This window comes from Centropristis striata, chromosome 10 (genome assembly GCF_030273125.1).
Source record: "Centropristis striata isolate RG_2023a ecotype Rhode Island chromosome 10, C.striata_1.0, whole genome shotgun sequence".
In the NCBI taxonomy this organism is placed as follows: Eukaryota; Metazoa; Chordata; class Actinopteri; order Perciformes; family Serranidae; genus Centropristis; species Centropristis striata.
Genome location: NC_081526.1, coordinates 6,777,007 through 6,796,018, shown reverse-complemented (window position 1 = coordinate 6,796,018; position 19,012 = coordinate 6,777,007). Strand labels below are relative to the sequence as shown.

General features: G+C 37.8%; 1 protein-coding gene across 1 annotated transcript; it reads right to left on the bottom strand.

Moving 5' to 3' along the window:
* Window positions 1-40: 40 nt before the first annotated feature.
* Window positions 41-17,770, bottom strand: smarcal1 (SWI/SNF related, matrix associated, actin dependent regulator of chromatin, subfamily a-like 1). Its single transcript, XM_059343433.1, has 17 exons — window positions 16,964-17,770; window positions 16,523-16,874; window positions 15,813-15,863; window positions 15,224-15,484; window positions 14,865-14,915; window positions 14,581-14,764; window positions 14,186-14,336; window positions 12,242-12,400; window positions 12,080-12,145; window positions 10,007-10,147; window positions 9,028-9,246; window positions 6,951-7,021; window positions 6,621-6,723; window positions 4,519-4,701; window positions 3,050-3,150; window positions 2,743-2,839; window positions 41-692 (listed from the first exon to the last, which is right to left on the bottom strand). The coding sequence occupies exons 1-17, from the start codon at window positions 17,318-17,320 to the stop codon at window positions 498-500; spliced, it is 2,742 nt and encodes a 913-aa protein (XP_059199416.1). The 5' UTR covers window positions 17,321-17,770; the 3' UTR covers window positions 41-497.
* Between the last annotated feature and the right edge of the window lie 1,242 nt (window positions 17,771-19,012).

Genomic DNA, 19,012 nt, shown 5'->3' with positions numbered 1-19,012 from the left:
TCCAGCTAGTAAAATAACTCATGTATTTTTAATTAATTGATACTATTTTGTAAAAATCTGTTTTCACTTTGATATTAAAGAGGGATTTTTTTCAAATTATTTTTAAAACTGCCAAATTATATTGACCATGATTTCATATGTAAAAACAACAAAAGTGTGAAACATCCAAGGGGGATGAAGACTTTTGCAAGCCGCTGTAGTTTAAAGGATAAGCTGAGATTTCAGAGCAAGGCTTAAGGTTGTTTCAGAAGGATTCTTAAAAAAAAAAAAAAGACCTTGGTTCAAACATTTATTTATTTTCCTTATTAGCAAAAAAATATGTAGTTTTGTAAGTTAATATTTAAATTTATTCACTGAAGCATTTGTTACCGTCTATGCAACAAAATAAGCTCACATCAGCCATGATGAGGTTAAAAACGAGGAACTGGGACTTGATCCAATGAGCAAAACGGAGCGATGTCGATAGAATTTGTCAGCACAGAGAGAATCCGAGTGAGTCACCTGCTGAAACAGTCTTTGATGCTCCCTTTGCTCTGGTTTGGTCTGAGCGTGCTGTTGTGTTGAGCAGAGCTGCTGGCAGGTGGAGAGTCCTCCCATTCGCTGGCAGCCTCCAGTAGAAGGTCTTCGTCCATGTCGTCACCAGCAGAGAACGATCGCTGGAACATCTCCATGATGCTCCTCTGCTTGGGGTCCTACGTGTGGATTCAGCCATTTAAAAACTGATTAGTATACTGCCCTACAAAGTCTAACTGCAGTAACTACACAAAGGGTAGAACTGAGAAAAACTGCTTTAAAGTTTTTTAACAGGGCAGCAAAATGGGTTATAGGTAAGTAAGTGAAACAACACTTATTTCTACATTTATACTGTCCTACAAAGCCTAACTTTGGTTCTCATGATGGCAGTCTAAGCTATGTCTGTGAAGATTATAAGGACATACTTTATTAAACTAAATATATTTCACTTTTATATGAATGAACAATATAAACAAAATGAGGCACAATTCATTGTTTTGTGCTAAAATAATATTTTCTATATTTTTGAACATATTTTTGATTCACAAATTCATTACTGTAATGCATCCAGATATAAAATGTCATGGTTTCCCCACACTTATATACAATAAATATTTGATAAACTTTATAAAAATAAATATGCATTTGTTTAAAAATGTATAATTTAACACAATATAATCAAATATAATGGTTTTTAGCAATGTATAAAGAACAAAATCTGAATGAAAATTGATGAGAAAAATGGTTAAATGTTAAATGATAGAATTGTTTGCATTAAAAAATGTGTATATTTTAATAAAATACATGTTGGTGCTACCAGCTACCCTTGAGCATATTTAAGTGCTTGCCAAAGAAAAAAAAAACCTTTTGTTGTTTTTTTTCTATTTAAAAATGTGTTACGGTAATGAATTTTGCTCACAGTGTCTCTAAAAATGTCAGAAAATACATCAAAATTCTTCAAATAGATTATAAATTCATATTAAACAGCGACTTTACATTGTATATGTTATAAAGGGTCAAAGAAAATATGTATTCAATGCTCCTGAATTTTAGCTATGAGCTGTACCATGTTCATGAGAATCAGCTAACTGCAGTAACTACATTTTTGGCTGAAATTGAGTTATAACTACAAATGAACCCCTTGATGTCTGTTTTATCTTGTGACACAGTTTTAGATGTCAATTTTGCTTTATTTCAGAGAAATAATGATGTAAAAATTGCAGTAACTACAGAATCCAACTCAAAACCAAAGCTAAACTTTGACTGTGATACAGTGAAGTCTTGTATTTCTTTATTGTGTTGAATAGTGAAGACAAGAATAATAGACACTCTAAGTTTATTTGATAGGGAAATTATTATCTAGATAGTGATTAAGTAAAAAAGCGAGATGAAATTATATTAAAACTTATTCATATATTAATACTTTATAATATTAAAAGCTGGAAGAAGACAACAACATTGTAGTTACTGCACTACTACTTCTGTTTGTGCATTACTATTAGAAGCTTTTACAGCAAAACCAGAGTGTAGTAACTACATTTTTGGAGTCAAAGGTCAAATAATTCGTCATGATTTTTGGGAGTGAAAACTACATCATTAATACATGTAGAAATAAGTGTCATATCACTTTCTTACCTATAACCCATTATGTTGGCTAAAAAACGTTAAAAACTTTAAAGCAGTTTTTCTCAGTTTTAGCCTTTGCGTAGTTACTGCAGTTTATTTATGATGTAATTTTTATGCTCAAAAGTCATGATTTATTTAACCTTTGACCCCAAAAATGTAGTTATTGCACTCACACTACAACTCTATTGAAAGATTTGTGTATTTTAGACTTAATATTATAAAGTAATGTTATATTTTAGTCTAAATATAATTTTATCTCACTTTTTTTTTACTTAATCACTATGTAGATAATAATTTCCCTATCAAATAAACGTATAATTTCTATTATTCTGGTCTTCACTATTCAACACAACGACGAAATACAAGGCTTCACTGTATCACAGTATTATTTCTCTGAAATAAAGCAAATTTGAAATCTAAAAAACTTTGTCACAAGATAAAACAGACATAAAGGAGTTCATTTTTATTTATAACTCAATTTCAAAAATGTAGTTACTGCGGTTAGGCTTTGTAGGGCGGTATAGAATAGGATTATAAAATATATTATTATATATAATAGGATTATACATCATTTATTTATGTATGTGCAGATGCAGAGCTTACCTTGGAGTGGAAGCTGGCATTCACTGCTTTGTCAGACAGGTTTGACTCAGACAAACCTACTTGCTCCAAAACATTCATTTTCTCCTGGATCATTGGCCTGAATCAATAAAAGAGATGCATTATTATAATAGAGCGGACATGGTTCAATTCCCTGCTTGTCACAATATGCATGTCAGACAACCCACATTAACTGGACCTCCTGCTGGTTTAGTTTTGGCTCACTAGTGGAAGACAGATGACTACGGGAGGAAAACACAGTTTGAAAATCAGTGTAATTGGGTCATACTGCCCACTGATTGACACATACCACAGGTGATCATCAGCAGTTCCCTTGGCAACCAGGTAGTGAATGTTCACATTGCTTGTTTGTCCAATACGGTGCACCCTATCCTCGGCCTGAAGAAGAACCTGCAGAAGAAAAAAAAAAAAAAAAAACCTTTTGAGTTTTCTTAGTACCACAAAATGCTTCCTGGCTTCTTTCAGCTGCCGTGAAGGTCAGCGAGTGCTGCTTCAGGAAAAATATCAATAAAATGTAAAGTCATTATTCAGACTTAAAGCTGCCAACGGGTGGAATTAAAGAGCTATTAAGATTCCTCCTGGATCGGAAGCTGTGGTTTCTGGCACAGAGGTCAGGTGGAATAAGGGAATCAGTTCATAATGAATCAAGCTCTTTTTTTGGAGATATGTCCCCCTTTAATCTCCATTTTTAGAATGTAGTTTGACTGTACTGAGTAGGGAGTGGTAAGGTAAGAAAAATGGCAGTAAAAAAGTGAAAACAGTTCCCAATTTTAAGTACATTCCCCAACTCCTGAGAAAAAATATCTAGGTCTATACTGCCCTACAAAGTCTAACTGCAGTAACTAGCAAAGGGTAAAACTCAGTTCTTTTTTAACTGGCCAGCCAAATGGGTTATTGGTAGGAAAGTGATATGACACTTATTTCTACATGTATTGATATTATTTTTATGCTCAAAAATCATGACGATTTATTTGACCTTTGACCCCAAAAATATAGTTACTGCACTCTGCTTCTGCATTGTTGTAAAAGGTTCTAATAGTAACGAGTGCAGTAACTACAATGTTGTTGTCTTCTTTCAGCTTTTATATTTTCTTTTCAGTGAATAAACATTTTCAAATTAATTTTTGTCATAAATGTATTTCAAAGAGTTTAACAACTCTATTCAAAGATTTGTGTATTTTAGACTTAATATTATAAAGTAATGTTATATTTTAGTCTTAATATAATTCTATCTCACTTTTTTACTTAAATCAATATCTAGATAATAATTTCCCGACCAAATAAACCTATAATTTCTATTATTCTTGTCTTCACTATTCAACACAATGAAGAAATACAAGGCTACACTGTCCATTGTAAGTGAACATACTGCTGTCTGCTTTGGTTTTGAGTTGGATTTTGTAGTTACTGCAATTTTTATCTCATTATTTCTCTGAAATAAAGCAAAATTGAAACTTTGTCACAAGATAAAACAGACATCAAGGAGTTCATTTTTAGTTATAACTCAATTTCGACCAAAAATGTAATTACTGCGGTTAGGCTTTAGGCTACGACAGTCTTGTGTCATGGGGTCCTTTTTGACCACTGAGGACCATGGGTGCACAGTCGAAGGGTTAAAGAGGCTAAAGATGGGTCATGCTGCTATCAAATTGGCTCCAAAATGTAAATGTAAACTACAAAACAAACTATGTTCCTAATAAAGATATCACAATGAGTACACAGTATATTGTAGTGCAGTAAAGACTTTCGGTGGCTTACCCCGGGGTTCCAGAAAAGCTCGGCGAAGACCACCAGGTCAGCGGCGTGCAGGGTGAGACCCATGTTGGCTGCCGTGATGGAGAGACACGCCACACACGTCTTAGTGGAGAACTGGAACCTCTCACACAGCTGCTGCCGATCAGCTGAAGAAGTCGACCCGTCAATACGGATGTAACTGACATTCTGTAGGAGAAATTAAAGGCCCGAATGGGTTTAGTTAGCAGAAAAAAGATATAATATGTATATCTGTAGGTATATATGTATATGTATTGCTCTGTAATTATATTTTTCATTCAAACAACTACTCCTTTTTTTTTCTTTTTCCTCCTGTAATTTATATTTACACCTTTTGCTTCTGTTTTTGCTGCTGTGACAAGTGAATTTCCTCGTTGTGGAATCGATAAAGTATAATCTAATTTATTCTGATGTAATCTTTTTCCAATAAAAGGTCTAAGAATAACTAGATTTATGTTATGTATTTTGTTGACTTGATTTTATGTGTATACATGCATATTTTATTTTGTGCGGGCAGTGCATTTTATTTATTTTTATTTTATTCTATTTTATCTTATTGTATTTTATCATTTTATGATCTACTTTTTTTTATTGTGCTTTTATTGTGTATCTTTTAGTGCAGCACTTTGGAAACCTTGTGTTTGCTGTAAACGTGCTATATAAATAAAGTGGATTGGATTGGACTTGTTTACTTAAATTTACAATTTTAATCAAAGTAATGGTCCAATTCATTTAGTCACCTGTGCACGGCGTCTTATCCCCTTTGCACATGCATCAGCTTTGTATCAACTTGTCCGCCAGAAGCTGTAATAATGTGACTTTTTAATCCTGTTTTAAGTCCCATTTTTTAAAATACAGATGATGATTATCCAGATGAAGGTTTTTAGTTATTGGACATCTGGAGCTTAAGTTGTCAGAGAAACAAGCTGAGCAAATGTTAGGGGCAGCTTGGCTTGCAGAAACACTTGATACTGCTTTATTCAGTGTTCTTGCCAGTTTTAATCAACTAATTCAGCTCTCAGTAAAAAACCTCCTGAACGATGAACAGTGAAGGAATCCTCAACGGGAGAAACAGAGTGATGGCGATGAAGACATCCTATGATACAACAGCACTTTACACACCCAAAACGTTTTGTTAGGGTTTTGTTTGAGTGGCAGAAAACTTCCTATTGTGCATTTAACAACTCTTCCTTGTAAAACTTTAGATCAGGGATTCTCAATGTGTGGTGCACGAGATGAAAAATGTAATCGCGGTCTGATAATTACACACACACACACACACACACACAATAAAGACAAAATGTAAAATCAAAAACTGTAATATTAATTGATTAATAAATGCAGGCTATTCAAAATGCACTTCATCTTAAAATGAAGCGTAGAAGAAGTTATCTTCTTCCATTTTTCCAACCTGTGTTATGATGACAGGGTTGTTTTAGCTCCACGCTCATTTAAACTGGCTGCAATTTTTTGTTCAACGCGGCTCATAATTTTTATAACATTTTCCCCAACTCATCTGCTTTCTGCCTCTGATCCTGAGCCTGTCATCATCCTCTTTGCTCTTAAAAGTGGAAGCTTGTGCATAACTTTGTTGCATTATATTGAAACTGTGTTACAGATGAATTCAAATGCGAGAGCTCATTGTTGTGATCGTGATTATTTTATTATATATGTGTTCTGGTCATTTGAGGATGATTAACATGCCGCCTTTAATATGGTTATAAAAAAAGGTTACTGCATTTTTTTCGTTTTTTTTAAGGTTTGGGGGATTGAGCGTGCGTCAACCCGGTTTGGACATAGAACGGGGTACGTGGCTAAAAAAGTTTGGGAACCGCTGCTTTAGATGATAGTAGTAGTAGTAGTAGTAGTCGTAGTAGTAGTAGTAGTAGTAGTAGTTGTAGGCTTAAAATGTGCTGCCCACACTAGTTCCCTGCAGCTACTGATGAGAGCCGACCTAAGAGTTGTCTTTAACTCCCACGAAAGAACCAGTCCGGTTGAAAATGTCAAAATGACTTCTTTTAAGTCAAAATCATATTTCTTTGCATTTAAGGCTTTTGTGCAGTGTGCTGTCTGTACATCTTACTCACCTTTTTTCCCAGTTCGGTGGTGATGTGATCCAGGATCAACTTATGATGGGCGAACACTAGAAACTTCTCCCGCCCACACTCCAGCATGTCTGTGATGTACTCCCTGGCAGTGACAGAAACAACACAGCTCTCAACTGTTTCAAAGGCACCAGTGAAATATTCAGTCCTCGAGTGTATTTTTTAAAAAACTCATCAAGTTATCTCAAATCCAGTGCAATCACAATGGCCCGACAAAAGATTCTGATTCATTTTACATTTTAATCTCAGTGCTCATCACATCTAAGCTGATTCGACTCGCTGATGCCCGACCATTAGAGGCTCTGTACTTACATAATGGCTTGGAGTTTGGCTTCAGCTGTGTGGTTATAAAAGACGAGGAGGGCTTCCTTCTCTTCCATTTTCTGGAAAAAAAAAAAAAAAAAAAAGAGATAAGGAACGGCACAAGATAAGAACTGACGGGAGATTCTGATTGATGATTTGATAAGACTGCCATTACTCTGAGGAGCAGTGTGATAATGAACAATCACACTAAGCCACTCAATCCCATCAGAGTGTATAAATATCCTTAAAATAAGACTTGCTCGAATATTCTGGGTCAATTTAAAAGCACTTGTGTGTTTGCAACGTGAAATGACTCCCTGATGCAAAGAGGACAGAACCAGTGCATGGAACTTTTCTTGGGCTAAAAAAGAGAAATATTTTCTAAACTATGAGGCCTTTTTAGTCACATAGACATTTTAAGTAGAATAAGCTGCTGTATTTTGGATGCATTTAATCAACAGGTGTGGGTACTGAATAATTCAAAGGACAGAATATGCTGTTCAGCCAAAAGCATTAAGTAGAGATGGATTATAATGAAAATTTTTATGGCATTATTGCAACAGAATTCACAGTGCAAAGAAACTGATGTAGTTGGCTGAATCTTTAGTGATTTAATCATTCCAATGTGTTATTTGTGAATACATCTATTGCTAGTATGCTTTTCTCAGTGTTCCTACACAGCATGTTTTGGTAAACTCAGCACACTTGATACTGAGGTATGACCATGTTTCCTTTAGGGGGACGAGTGGCCGCTGGGAAAGTCTCAGGCCACGCCCTCTCAAATGTCCGCTCACTCTGCGTGTCTCCATTACAAAAAAGGCCCCCAGAGGGATTTATGAGACTCTGGAGTTGACGTATGGTTTTTGATCGTCGCATAATCGCTTAGCGACAGTTTCGACCGTGATCACATACGCAACGGATCAAACATGTGAAATGCAACTGTGGCTGCCGTCGCTAACTGTGCACAACGTCAGCAGCTGATCGTAAACAAACCAGCATGGCTAATTATGCACAGTGTCTCCACTGATCATAAACATAGTGATTGTGAATTAACCGGCATCGCTAACTGTGTACAGAGTGTCCGGTGCTTGTTGTAAACAAACAGAGATCACTAAGTGAACACCTCCTGCAGCAGCAGCACATACACACTGTACTGCTACAGAGCTAACTGTTAGCCTATTAGCAATTTGCAGACTGGACGCTAAGGGGTTAACATCCCCTCCGGCTCTGTGACTGCAGCTGGGAGAGACTGCTGCAGGAGGACTGTGCCGCTTCGACTCGAACGAGTCTCCAAAAGTCTCCAATAACACCAGAAAAAGTCGCTGGATTTGTCGGCAGTCGCTTTTGAAAAATAGTAGCTAAGGCGGTCTGAAAATTCGCTAAATTTAGCAACAAAGTCGCTAAGTTGGCAACACTGCTTTGCCGGCTTTTACAAATGGCGCGTGTTGTTGTGGCGTCGAGTACTACGTCACATCCTGCTTAGCGTTCTATCCAATCAGCAACCAGGCTTTTTTCAGGGGAGAAATACATCCCTTCTCTTCTACAGGGCCGAAAAAAGTCCTGTCAAAAGACCGCTCCGGACGGCTCATATTCAAATTAGGGGCGTTTTGGTGAGTGACACCCGCCTCATTCCGGGTGTTGGGCTGTATTGGAAACACCCTTTATGTGTACATTGAGGAACAGACTGTGTGTCTCTACTGTACATCTTAGTAAGATATTGATATGCTGACAACACACTGACCATACAGTCTGACCATATTAGCAGTGGCCAGTCTGACTAGTTTAACTACATGTGACACATGTTTCATCTGTGTATGATATGTTGACTATGTATGTACAATCTTCGGCAACCTGCAAATGTCCAAGAATAGCTGCCATGACATGTAAATAAGTGTCCAATCTCAATGTCACAATTCATTCATCTTCTGTAACCATGGCAAAAATGAGTCCGATGTTGGATGGAATAAATGCTTGTTAAACAAACACTTCTCCACTTCCTCTATAATAAACCACCAACATCATCTATTGAAAAGAAAACTTAAAATTCTTGTCTAGTTTTCCTCGGGGCTGTGAGTTTGTAACTTACATTGCGGTGTCCACTGGCCAGCTCCTTGGCAGCAGCTGACAGAGCAGCTTTGATGCGGGCGTTGACACCGTCGATGGTCACCGTGACGACCTTGCGTTGTTTAGCAGGGAGCTGGGAGAGGACGTCCCGCTTGAGGCGGCGCAACATCAGACACTCCTCCAGCAACAGCCTCAACTCCCCGAGGTTAGACGAGCCGGAGTAGTCCCACCCCCACGTCGCCTGGAGAGGACGGGGGATAGAGAGGGAAATGATGAGATGAAGGAGAAAAGACAAAGGATTATAAGGCAAATTTGACAGGAAAATCTCAAGAGGAAGCCAGTGGAAGGGTCTGTTTAATCAAACACAGGGACTAGATTTGACACAAGTCAAGCCAAAGACAAACTTATAGACTGAAAAGCTCAGGTTTTAGTCATAGCAATCAAACCGTGAGAGCTCCAGCTGCTCCGAGTCTCCATCAGAAAGCAAAAAGCCATGTTATTAGACTTTCACGGTGGAAAAACCAAACTTTTACAAAGCAGAGCAAAATCTCGACAATCTTCAAAATGAGTCATCTTGACCAAATTAAGGATGTAATTGGCCTTTAAATCATCTAGAGTGTTCTTTAACTGACCCCACTAAAATTAATTAAGGAGATTAAGTGGCGAGGATGGAGCAACAAAAGAAGAAGAGTGGAGACAAAGTAAAAGGAGTCCACTGACACTTAACACAGGCTTTAATGCATGCAGCCATGCACCAACGGACACTGGCTTTAAAGTGCACCTTTATTATCCCATTGTTCTCTGCAGACCTCACTGCACATGCTGGACATCCCATTCAAAGAACTGCAGGCCTTTAAATGTGAGTGAGGCAGATAAATAAATATTCACTAAGCCTAAAGCCGCCCATGTTCTCTGAGGTGTCCTAGAACTACCGCCAATTACAGCTCAACAGTATTAAGCATCACACTTGGTCGGATGAGGATTCTTGAGGCTTAAGCTACCTGTGTGGCACCGCAGTAGCGAAGCCCAAACTCATGGAAGCGAGGGAAGAGTGAAGGTCTGACAGCCAGGATCTGGGTGTAGAGCTCAGAGGGTCTGGACATGGCAGGGGTCCCAGACAGAAGAACCACTCTCTTCGCTGCCTGAGGATGGAAAAACAACTCTGATCAGAGCACTGCCGAGGGAATCTAGCTGACAAAGCAGGAAATTAAACCCAACCACGAGCCAAAAGCTGCCATGTTTTGACTTCAGCAGGTTTATGGATGCTGGGAAACATACACATTCACTAACTATACAAAACTATAATTCTCTTTAAGACAAAGACACAAACGGGGAAACTGCATTAGTACAGGAATCCTATCTGAACCTGTAGCAAATAAAAAATATATTTTAAAATGTAATAATTTTGAAAACATGTAGTACCACTACTGTAAGATTTGTGTTCAAACTCCAGGTTACACGTTTTCATTAAATAAAAAAATCAAACCAAATTTATAACTTTTTGACATAATCAATAATCCATTGAAATAACGGTGTGCCATACCGTCTCGCAATTATACCGGTTTATTTTTATTTTGTTGCACGATTTTTATTTATTTAGACTAAAACATAATTTTCTATATATTTTTCAGCATTTTTTAATATCGTCGAGAATATCGTTATCGCAAAAATACTCTGAAATATTGTGATAATCTTTCAGGGCCATATCGCCCACCCCTACATTGAAACATTTTTGTTCGGGACTTGGGCACAGTATATCTTTATTTATTTAGTTTGCTTCTTTCATTTTCAGTATAAATCTTTATGGACCTAATGAAAATTAAAAAAAAAATATGGAGTAGTAACCTTAGGCTTCAAAAGTAAAGTAATAACTTATTATTTTTTATATGCGTATTTGAGGTGAGGTGAAAACCACATAAAATGAACTAAAATGAATGTATATTCACATGTAACAGAGTTTTGAATTTAGCTAAGATAACAATTCTGTTGGTCAACCATGGATCTTTTTTTTTTATTAAAAAAAGTTTCAATTGGTTTTTAATGTTGGTAGCATAACTTTTTTTTTTTCTTAGGTTGGCCTTTTGATTTTGATTAAACTGCACACATACAGTAACTGCAAGGTCGAGTCTACCTTGGTTAAAATAATAAGTCTAAAAGAAGAAGAAGGAGAAATACCAAATCAGTATTCCTATTAAAATCTTATCAATTGTTCAACTGGCCGAAGGTCTATCTTTTAAGTAAATCTAGGTCGTGTTCGAAGAATTTATATTAAATATCTGGACAATTTTACTTGCTAAACCTGGAACCCTCTCAAATGTGATGTAAGGAACCTTTTACAGGTTTTACATAGCAGCATTCGAACTCTTTATCATATGAATCTGATTGTTTGGACGCATGGAACCCGGTATTCTTTGATCTGCTGCTTTGGTTATTTTCCAACATCACTTACAAGTCAAAACAGTTATCGAAAGTAAAAAAAGGTTAACCCTTTATAGGGCACTCATTGAAATACTTGGAAATTTCAACCCAACCAGGTGTTATTGGAGGATATTACAAGACCTTTACTTTTGTGACTTTTTTTCAAAATGTTTAATTTTTTAAGTTGCAAATCAAGACCAATTGAGTTACTATTTAATTATTATTACACGAATTGGGTAGATGCCATGGTGTCACTATCTGTGACATAGCCTGATCTTCGCTGATTAGTTTTGAGAAATCCATGTTGGTCTACAACCTCATGGAGAGCCACAGGGATCTCATTTAGATGTCAGCTGAAGTTACCAAATATGTTTCTTTGTCCGATAAAGGGTTAATCCAAATCAGACACTTAACCCATTGAAGCCTGAAACGCCTGTAAAATCTCTGGGCGATTTTAAAATCAGCCCCTAAAATCTGAAGTGTTTCTGGAAATTCAACAGAAGTGTCAACGCTTCTACTAAATAATAGATTTTTCAGCCTCTGTAGCAGATAGAAATTAAATTCAAAAAGTATTTCAGAGCTTATACAAATACTACAAAACGACATATCCGCTTTCCAGGCTTCAATGGGTTAATGAAAGAGTGAAGAATAAGCACCTTCAGAAGAGGCAAAGCTGCTTTACAACGGGCAGTCTTCATGTTCTTCAAAAAGTGAGACTCGTCCTGCACAGAAAGGAAATTTAGAAAAGGAAATTTATGACATTCAGTAAAAAAGAGCAGCCATTTTTAAATCGTGCACAGCAGAATCCCCCAGCTCACCATGATAAGAACATTGAAAGGTTTTCCTGACTGCTTGTCCGTCCTGCTCAGCAGGTCGTAGCTGATGATGTTGACCAAACCTGACCGCAGATTGTCTTTGGCCTTCACCACCACATTGATGCTGTCGTGACTCAGGGAGGGCAGCCAGCGCCTGAAGGCCTACAGACAAAGATACTTACTCAAGTCAGACACAAAGAGTGAAACAAAACTCCTCAGAACAGCAGCTTCTGGGTTTCAGGCTGTTCTTTTCCCTACCACTGTGAAGCAGTCAGCCTCTGAAATGTAAAACGAACAGACACATTCAATAACAGTTCTGTGACTGACAGCTGCTTTGAAAGCTTTTAATCACTAATAATTCTTTCTCTGTGTTATCGCTGTGTTCCCATTTAGAAACAACTAATCATGTAGTTAAGAAAATGTCCCCCGTGGCCCAAATGTTTCTGACAGTTCACTTACTTGCTCTCTATTTGCCTGTCAACCTGACTTAAACTCATTAAAGTTATAGCTCCCATGTTTTGCAATAGATTTGACCAAATGCACAAGACTAACAGTGCAGATAAGAAGAGCAAAGCCAGACAGAGTAAATGTCCTTTAATGGACCGACATTCTGTGACTAAACCCTCCTCTGCGATTCCAACTCCTGATTGGGAGACTGTGTTTGATCCAAGATATCTATTTAGAGAGCAGACTGTCTTGTCTTGTCAATAGACAGAGGGCCAAGTTAAGCTCTTCTCCTCAAAATGTGCCGCTAGTGCAGCCTGGTAATGCTGCTGCGAGTTAAGCAGTGAATATATGCTGCAGAACATGAGTCACACGCTCAGACAAAAGGGACACCTGAGAATAAATTACAAGACATTGACATAGAACAAGGGAAAATAAGGACAAAAGCTGAGTTTACTTTAAATATTTTTATGCACATTTTGTAGTATCACGTTTAAAAATCGCACATTGATGCACTAAACGGGATATGGAAACACCTTTGCTGAATGAGTTCTGGCGTAGTGAACATTTAGCTCACGACTGATCGCCCCGAATAATATATTAGTTTGTCTCAGGACAGCATGAAACATGGACATTACTAGGTGATAAAAAAATCTATTAAAATGTGCCCAGTTTAACCAAATTCCTGAAGATAATGGCCAAGGTACTGTGTTTTTGTTTCTGGTTTGAAATATCTCTTTCTTCTAAAAATCAGTTGATGGAAACGCACCTTAACTAGTTTCTTTCTTGTTCTTTCTTTTCTTTTTGCTTAAAATTCGCTTGACAACTGAATGGACGCCACACTAAAGCAGTATAAAAACCAGTCTACCTTTCTATTGAATTCAATCAAACTAAAAGGCAAATACCCCACAATACCATCTAAAATAATATGCAAAGTGTAAAAATTAAAGCTCAAGCTATATTAACTATTTCAGGTGAAGCAGGTGAATCTTATATCTGGATAACAGAATTCAACAAAATAGCCAAATAAATGAACTGTATTTTCTTCTTGATTATAAATCAGTGATTTATTTTTTCTAATGCTGTTATTTTGTAGTGATAATGCAGATGAAGTTTTGTTGTGTTTTCTATACCATGACAATAAACTATCCATCAACAGTCCAAATTATCGTCTGCACCCATGAGACAAAGAAACAGAAGCATGAAATTCAATACTGCCATCTCGCCGAGAGAAGATAAAGTACCTTACAGAGGACAAGCAGTCCTTGGGGAACAGTATTACCATTTCTCAAATGCAGATGAGCTTTAAGCAGAAACCAGTATTATAATGTGTAAGGCAGAACTTTTGTCAAAGGAGACTAGAATAATATTCTTAAGAGGGTGCCTGCTGACTTAATAGAGACCAATAATGACACCATTAAATGGAAACGACATGATAAACTCTATCGCTTAATAGGTAATGAGACATCTTTCTTCTAAACTCTGCAGAATGTTTTCTTTTACCTCTGCCCAGGTGAATCTCACAGAGGAGGGAGCCACCACCAGCAAGGGCCACTCATTCCTGTAGTAGGCTGCTATACAGATGGCCTGCACAGTCTTTCCCAGGCCCATGTCATCAGCCAGGAGGAGGCGGCCTTGTTTAGACACTGCAAAACTACAGGGACACAAGAAATGCTAAAATTAAAAAGGACTGTGAGTGGAAGTCATACTGTTCCAACCATTTAATCTGCAAACTTGAAGTCAAGGAGGGATGGCACAGACAGATCAGCTTGCTATGATAATTATCTCCTCATTATTCACAAGACTGAGCAAATAATTGATGAATAACTGCCTTCTAGTGTTGAGTTTTTGGCTACACCATGCAGAAAGAGCAGTAATGGCTGCCCAAAGGCACCTACTTGACTCCCTCCCTCTGGAAGGGCATGAGGCTGCAGGTGAGCGAGGGATCGATGCTGGAGAGGTCTGCATCGGGGACGTCTAAAGACCTGGCTTCACTCCCGTCAAACCTGGCAGAGAAAGCTTGGACTATTGCCCTGGGCAGAGGCTCCACCTCCACTGCTGCTATCCCACTGAGGAGATCCACTGGGTGTGGAACACAGCACGGTCAGACAAGATGGCTAATGTAACAGAGACAAACAGGACCGCAACAATAAACCAGCTGAATAAAGCAAATGGTACTCACAGAGTCTCTTGTAATCCTCAAGTGAAAAACTCCACTTTCTTGCTTTCATGTCTGCCAAGCAACAAAAAAACAACATCCTGCATCAGAAGTCATCAAATAATTTTTGAGACAGAAATAAATATTGATTGCTCAATTAAATTGTTTTTTTGTTGTTTTTTTTAAGATATTTTTTGGGCATTTTGTAGCTTTATTGACAGATTAGATATTGAGAGTGAAAGGGGGAGACAGAGGGGAAGACATGCGGGAAAGGGCTCCGAGCCGGATTCGAACCCGGGCCGCCCGCGTACGAGGACTGGGCCTCTGTGGTATGCGCTCTACCAGGTGTGCCACCGGGAACGCCCGCTTAATTAAATTGTTACCATAGTTCTTTGTTGGCATCTGCTTGAATGCTGCTATGACATCGACATGGTAACCGACGTCAACCTCGAACTTTGTCGGAGACACCAGGATGCACTGGCCCCGCAGAGCGGCTCCAGGTTTCTGCCAGCCGTTACACAGCTTCAGCAGCGCCCCCAGAGCTAAACCATCCCGAGCTGCGCTGGTGGCTGTTGCAACGTCCACTGCCTCCATCCCCTCCAGAGGCCTCAGAGACACAGAGGCAATAGTAGCTGCTTGCTCCACTGCAACACAGGGTGAAGACAGAAGAGATGCAGCAGCAGCAGCTCAAGCAATACATTTACATTTAGTCATTTAGCAGACGCTTTTATCCAAAGTGACTTACAGGAAAAAGGGAAACAATCAAGGTATAGTGCAATAGGAGCCATTAGTGCGCTGATAAGTGCTAGTGACAATTCTTTAGAAATGTTGTGTGGTGCTAGGAGAGAAGATGCTCTCTGAAGAGCTGGGTCTTCAGGAGTTGTTTAAAGGTAGAGAGGCAATACTTTGTCAGAGCTTTAATTTAGGCTACACAAGTGCATATTCCAGTTAATAGTTCCCTGATGTTCATACTTAGCTGTCGATAGTCCTCCAGACTGAAGTTCCACATCTTAGTAGTAGGATCTAAGGCAGAAAAAAATACTTTACTAAGATTAACATACAAAACAAGACATATGACACAGAACTGATACATTTTGGAAATTGTTATTCCTGTTTTGAAAATCGATAATGACAAAAGATTTGTGTACCTGGATTTAACTACAGGAGAGAGCTCATTAGCTTTGGCCAAAGGAAAGCAGTTTCTATTATTTTAATAGATTATTATTACAATATATAGATAATAGAGTATTATATTATTATTTTAAGGGGTATTATTGGTATTGTACCATTATTTAAAAATTGTTAGACCTGCTGCTACTCTAAAATGAGTGAGATTTAATACACAGACCCATTTGGTGCATGATGATGTATGACCTACATCGTCTATTGAGGGTTTATTAATTTTGCTATGAGGTATATATGTGAAATCACTTGACCAGCAGGAGTTCAATGTTGACAGTTTTTGTTGTCCTGTCTGTATAGGAAATATTGAATATTTTTTGAATGCAAGATGCTGCCCAAGTATTTTTACATCCCTGAATTAATTATGAATCTGGTAATTCATTTTTCAACTGAGAAAAATGTATTTGTGGTGGTCTTCCTCAACGGTGTACATGGGAGTACTGCAAAAAGCACTGAGCATCAAAATTCAAAACAGCACAGTTACAGTGGCAGATACCTACCATAGTTTTTTGAGGGGATAGATTTGAAAACAGCAATCAGCTCTGCGTGGTAGCCCACTTCTACTCTGAATCGGTCCTCTGAGTGAGATACACATTTTCCTCTTACAGAGATGGCAGGCTTTTTTGCAGGTACAGCATTCGAAGTTGATGAGTTGGAGGGAAGCTGCGCCACAGGACTTTGGGCAGGTTTACTAGTTTTGTTGTAGAATGAGCCAATAGCACCACCAGAGCTGCTGGAGGTGGGGTTAGGTTTGGGTTGAGCTGGCTTCACACCAAAGCTTCCTCCACTAGACAAGACAGGGCTGCTCACATGGTGAGTTCTTGCCTGAGGAAGAGGATCAATGACTTGTATCTACAAGGAAAGACAGTATAAGGAGTCAGGAAATATTGATACTTTTCCTCCAAACAAGAAATGGTTCAACTTTACAGCACAAATCTCACCTGTCTTGAAGAAGAAGAGCTCTGGTTGATTTGGTTGCTATTGCTAGATAACTGCTGATTCTTTTGACCTTGATTGTAATTATTGAAGGCTGGTGAGTCTTTTTTGAAGGGCGGAACGAACCGTTTTGGTGCAGGAGCGGAGCTCGGTGTCTCTCTGTGATGAGTCCGGTTAGCAGGATCTGAGGCAAAGGTCTGTTTAGAGGAGGGCTGCTCCTGCACTGATGTACCACTGAAGCTTACTGAGGTCTGATTATTGTTGCTAATAGTCTGTCCAAGTCTTTGGGCTCTTCTCTCCAAAGCCTTTCGTCTGTTTTCTTCAATCTTTCTCTGCTGCTCTGCAGTCAGCTGATTAGACATGATGATCAACTTTGCAGCAACTAACGCTAACTCGTCATTCACAAGTCCAGATGATTCACGTCACAGTCACACTCTGATCCAGCCAAAACACCTAGTTACCTACAAACACGTGTTCCATGTAGACCCATCTGCCCTACCACAACAATCTAGACCGTTACCTTAAATGTTTACAAACTTTCACTGCAGCCTCCCTGCTAACCTTGCTACCAGCTAACGTTGCTAGCGTAGACGGAAACAGGGAAACGTAGCAACATAAGTATATCGACAGCTGTTTTAGATATACGTCACGTGAACATTAACACGTGGGAGAGCATGTGACTAACGGCGCGAGCTAAAGACGGCAAATGCTGTAAAGTTTGTCCGAAGTATGCATGTCAAAACATCATAAGCTGCTTTCTGCTAGCTGGTTTAGTATCTGCCGCGCAGGAAGTGACGTACATAAACATGCAGGCACGTGGAGAGGGCGGTTGCTTGGTGACGGGGGAAAAACAGCCGTCAATATAACGTTATATTCATAGACTATTATTATTTACGACACCCTGAAAGTATTTTTCATTTATTTTGGTTTTGCCCTTTTTCGTCTAAGTTCTGGAAAGATATTTGTAACTTCCTTTTTTTTTCAATTGAACCTAATTTGTCCCTTTGTTTTGAAAATATACTGTTTGGTTTCACTGACTTCCCATACACAAAAAAAAATCAATATTACATTATAAATCTAATTATACTATTGGCAAAATATCACATACATAAATCTCGATACACAAAAAAAAATCCCCTCTTTTCTATATTTATAAGTGAAACCAAGCAGTATATTAATTCTATTAAAGACTCTACTAATTTGAAAGCTGCTAAAACTCTGAATATTTGTAATTTTTATAATATTTTTGTATGACAACCTCTTTATGATTTATTGAAACCCCCTGGCGACGTTCTGATGTATTTTTTTGTATTACACCCCACTGCCTTAATAAAGTTTATTTATAAAAAAAAAAATAATAATAATTATTATTTATCTGTTAAGTTATATGCTAGCTCGGAAAAAAGGTGCCAAACAATTTCCCTAGTCGACACAAAAGAAGAATGTAATATAAAAGTTTAGTTAGATTACATTTATTTGCATACAATTTAAACTAATTAGCTAAATTAAATGAAGTTAACTAAGCTAACGTTAGCTTTAAAGTGACGTCAGCTAGCCCCTAACTAACTGAAAAATAACTAAATATTTGAACTTACTCATCAAGACAAGATACACTATTGGTGTGGTGGAATATAGCAAAAATAAACTTAACTTAACCTGTCTTTTGAGATAACCTTATTGTACACAGTGGTGGAAAGTAACTAAGTACTTTTACTCAAGTACTGTACTTAAGTACAATTTTGAGGTACTTGTACTTTACTTGAGTATTTCCATTTCCATTTTCCATTTCCATGTTACTTTATACTTCTACTTCACTACATTTAGAGGCAAATATTGTACTTTTTACTCCACTACATTTAGCCGCCAGCTTTAGTTACTTTTCACTCGAGGTTTAACATAAAAAACACAATAAATTTAGGTGATTAGACACTTTTTTAAATAAACCTCATAACAGAATATTAAATAGTCAATATGAGCCCTACCTTGAGAAAATTAAAACGCTGTATACATTAATGCATCAATAATAATAATATAATATGATATTTGGAATATAT

Excerpts from the sequence above, each read along its gene's own strand:
- smarcal1 (XM_059343433.1), bottom strand. The coding sequence starts at position 17,320 with ATGTCTAATCAGCTGACTGCAGAGCAGCAGAGAAAGATTGAAGAAAAC. Across the intron at positions 12,146-12,241 it reads CTTTCAATGTTCTTATCATG|GACGAGTCTCACTTTTTGAA; the intron begins GTGAGCTGGGGG and ends CTTTCTGTGCAG. Across the intron at positions 6,724-6,950 it reads GCCAAACTCCAAGCCATTAT|GGAGTACATCACAGACATGC; the intron begins GTAAGTACAGAG and ends TGTCACTGCCAG.